The 2,294-nt window shown below is 30.5% G+C and overlaps 1 protein-coding gene across 1 annotated transcript; it reads right to left on the bottom strand.

Annotated features, from left to right (window-relative positions):
- Positions 1–1,727: 1,727 nt before the first annotated feature.
- Positions 1,728–2,294, bottom strand: LOC106326128 (defensin-like protein 3). The gene is made up of 2 exons (XM_013764151.1): positions 2,191–2,294; positions 1,728–2,104 (listed from the first exon to the last, which is right to left on the bottom strand). The coding sequence occupies exons 1-2, from the start codon at positions 2,252–2,254 to the stop codon at positions 1,920–1,922; spliced, it is 249 nt and encodes an 82-aa protein (XP_013619605.1). The 5' UTR covers positions 2,255–2,294; the 3' UTR covers positions 1,728–1,919.

Here is a 2,294-nt window from a genome sequence, read left to right as displayed (position 1 = left end):
ATAATAATAACTATTAAGGATTATACAAATTAATGGAACTGTAAGTGGTTTAGTGGTTTAGCTTTGCAACAATTATAGCTTTTGTCACAGGTTCGATTCCCTTAAACGATTTTTTTTAAATGTCAAAACGAAGTAGTGTGAATTTAACAGAAACTAGAGACAGAGATTAACCTTATTAACTCAACCTATTAACTATTTTCACGACATCCTATAGCTTAGTCAAAATATGTTATAGGTTAAAATGGCTAATCAAATATGTTGATGATTTAAAGGGTCCACAAAAAAGTTCATGATTTTTCAATCAAATTTGAAAATTAGTGATTTAAATGACATTTTTATGTAAATTTTTTTTTATGAAAAAATGGGGGTGACAGACCGATATTTCCCTTGTATAGGCCCTGATCGTTACACAAATGTCAAGAAAAAACATAATCGTAAGTGATTATTAACTAATCGATTTGACCAATCCTCCATGTGGCATCTGAAGCTTGCATGGTTGCAGGACACGATTTTCCATGTGGTACAATGATATTAGTGAACGTATAAGCCATGCACAGAAACCATATTATATTGGAAGTAGACCTCTCCAATATGGTAAAACCGAACCGCACCAAACGAAATCGAACCGAAATAGATAATATGGTGTGGTTTTGGTATATACCATACCATATAAACCGAATGGATATGATTTTATAAAAACCGTAAGATTTGGATATGGTTTAGTTTATAACCGATTAAACCGAATAAACCAAACAAAACCGATCAAAAATAGAAACATGTAAATATGTACATATTTTATAACGTCACATGAAACTCTATTTGTTATATAAGTTATTATTTTGTTAATAATTATTACCATATTTTTTATAATAATAAAGAATCCTAATTTGAAAAACACTTAAAATATAATTTAATAACAATTCATCGCAACTGAAGCTTCTTATTTTCTTAGTCTTCTTCTTTTAATCATTTTGCTTTCTTTTAGCATTGATTAAATTGAAGTGAAGGTTATAAATTTGATAGATAATAACTAGAAAAAAATATTTACAATTTTTTTTTATAACCGAACAGAGTTTCACTCGAAGAAGCATGACTTTGATGAACACCAAATATGGAAGAGTGGAAAAAAATTTTCTTTTGTTTTTTATTTTTATTTTCAAAATTTTGAGCTTCGATTTTAATTCTATATTTGATTATTTCATCTGAAGGTATAAGCATTTTTATTTTTTTTGTTCTTTTCTTTGAAAATAAAATATTTTTTTAATAAATTACTGCTATGACAATATGACTCTAAAATTTATATAATATGATCCCAAACTAAATAATTATGTTTTGGTATAAAACCGAATAAACCAAAAACCGACGGTATATAAACCGAACCAAACCGAAGTAAATATGGATTTAGAGTGGTAGTTATATTTTACTAACCGAAATACCGAAAAACCGAAAAAACCGAACCGAAACCGAACCGATATCCAGATTGAATACCCCTAATTGGAAGAGCTATAAAATTCAAACCAGAAAGGTTTAAAAATGGTATGAACCAAAAGTTAATTTCATTTAAAATCAGACGACAAGGTTGTCCTGGATTTGGTTTAGCGAAACGGCTAGTGATCTAGCTCTGAGATCCTTGGATCAATGTTTAGAATGGAAGAGAGATTGGAAAGGAACATGTTGACATGAAAGAAAGAAGCATGATGCCCCTAGCGATATGTGTAAAGCTCATCTTATTATCTTTATGAAACAGTAGTACGCCGTACATAACAATTTGTGTTATTGAAAACCAACATAAAACATACATGGCAGATGCCATAAAGATCACTAAAAGAGTGACACGGAACTAGTGAATGTAAATAAACACCAAAAGATATAAATAAACACACAAACACCAAATATACCCAAGATTTTTGGTAGATATATTAACAAAGGTAGTAGCAGATACACTTGTGAATTGGAAAGATATAATTGCAAGAACCATGAGCTGCTTTCTCGACGCGGATGCACTGTTTCTTGCACGAACCACTCTTTGTACATAAACCTGACCATGTCTTACTCTGCTTCCTGCAGTACTTTGGTTGTTGTCCTTCCACCATCATCGGTGCTTCTGTATACATATATAAATTATCAAATAATCTGAAAATAAATAAATAAAACCTAACTGCCATGCATATGATAAGGTCAATTACTTACCAAAAGCAGCGAAGAAAACAAGAGCGGCTAAGAGGAGGGTGATGATGGAAGCAAACTTAGCCATGACGTTTTTTACTTCTTTTTTTGTTTTTTTTTTGTTATTT

This window comes from Brassica oleracea, chromosome C2 (genome assembly GCF_000695525.1).
Source record: "Brassica oleracea var. oleracea cultivar TO1000 chromosome C2, BOL, whole genome shotgun sequence".
Classification (NCBI taxonomy): Eukaryota; Viridiplantae; Streptophyta; class Magnoliopsida; order Brassicales; family Brassicaceae; genus Brassica; species Brassica oleracea.
This window is presented reverse-complemented; position numbering and strand designations above follow the sequence as displayed.

Bases quoted from the DNA above. Each gene is read 5' to 3' on its own strand.
- LOC106326128 (XM_013764151.1), bottom strand. From the start codon at position 2,254: ATGGCTAAGTTTGCTTCCATCATCACCCTCCTCTTAGCCGCTCTTGTT. The intron at 2,105-2,190 runs GTAAGTAATTGA...ATATGTATACAG, and splicing joins TGTTTTCTTCGCTGCTTTTG to AAGCACCGATGATGGTGGAA.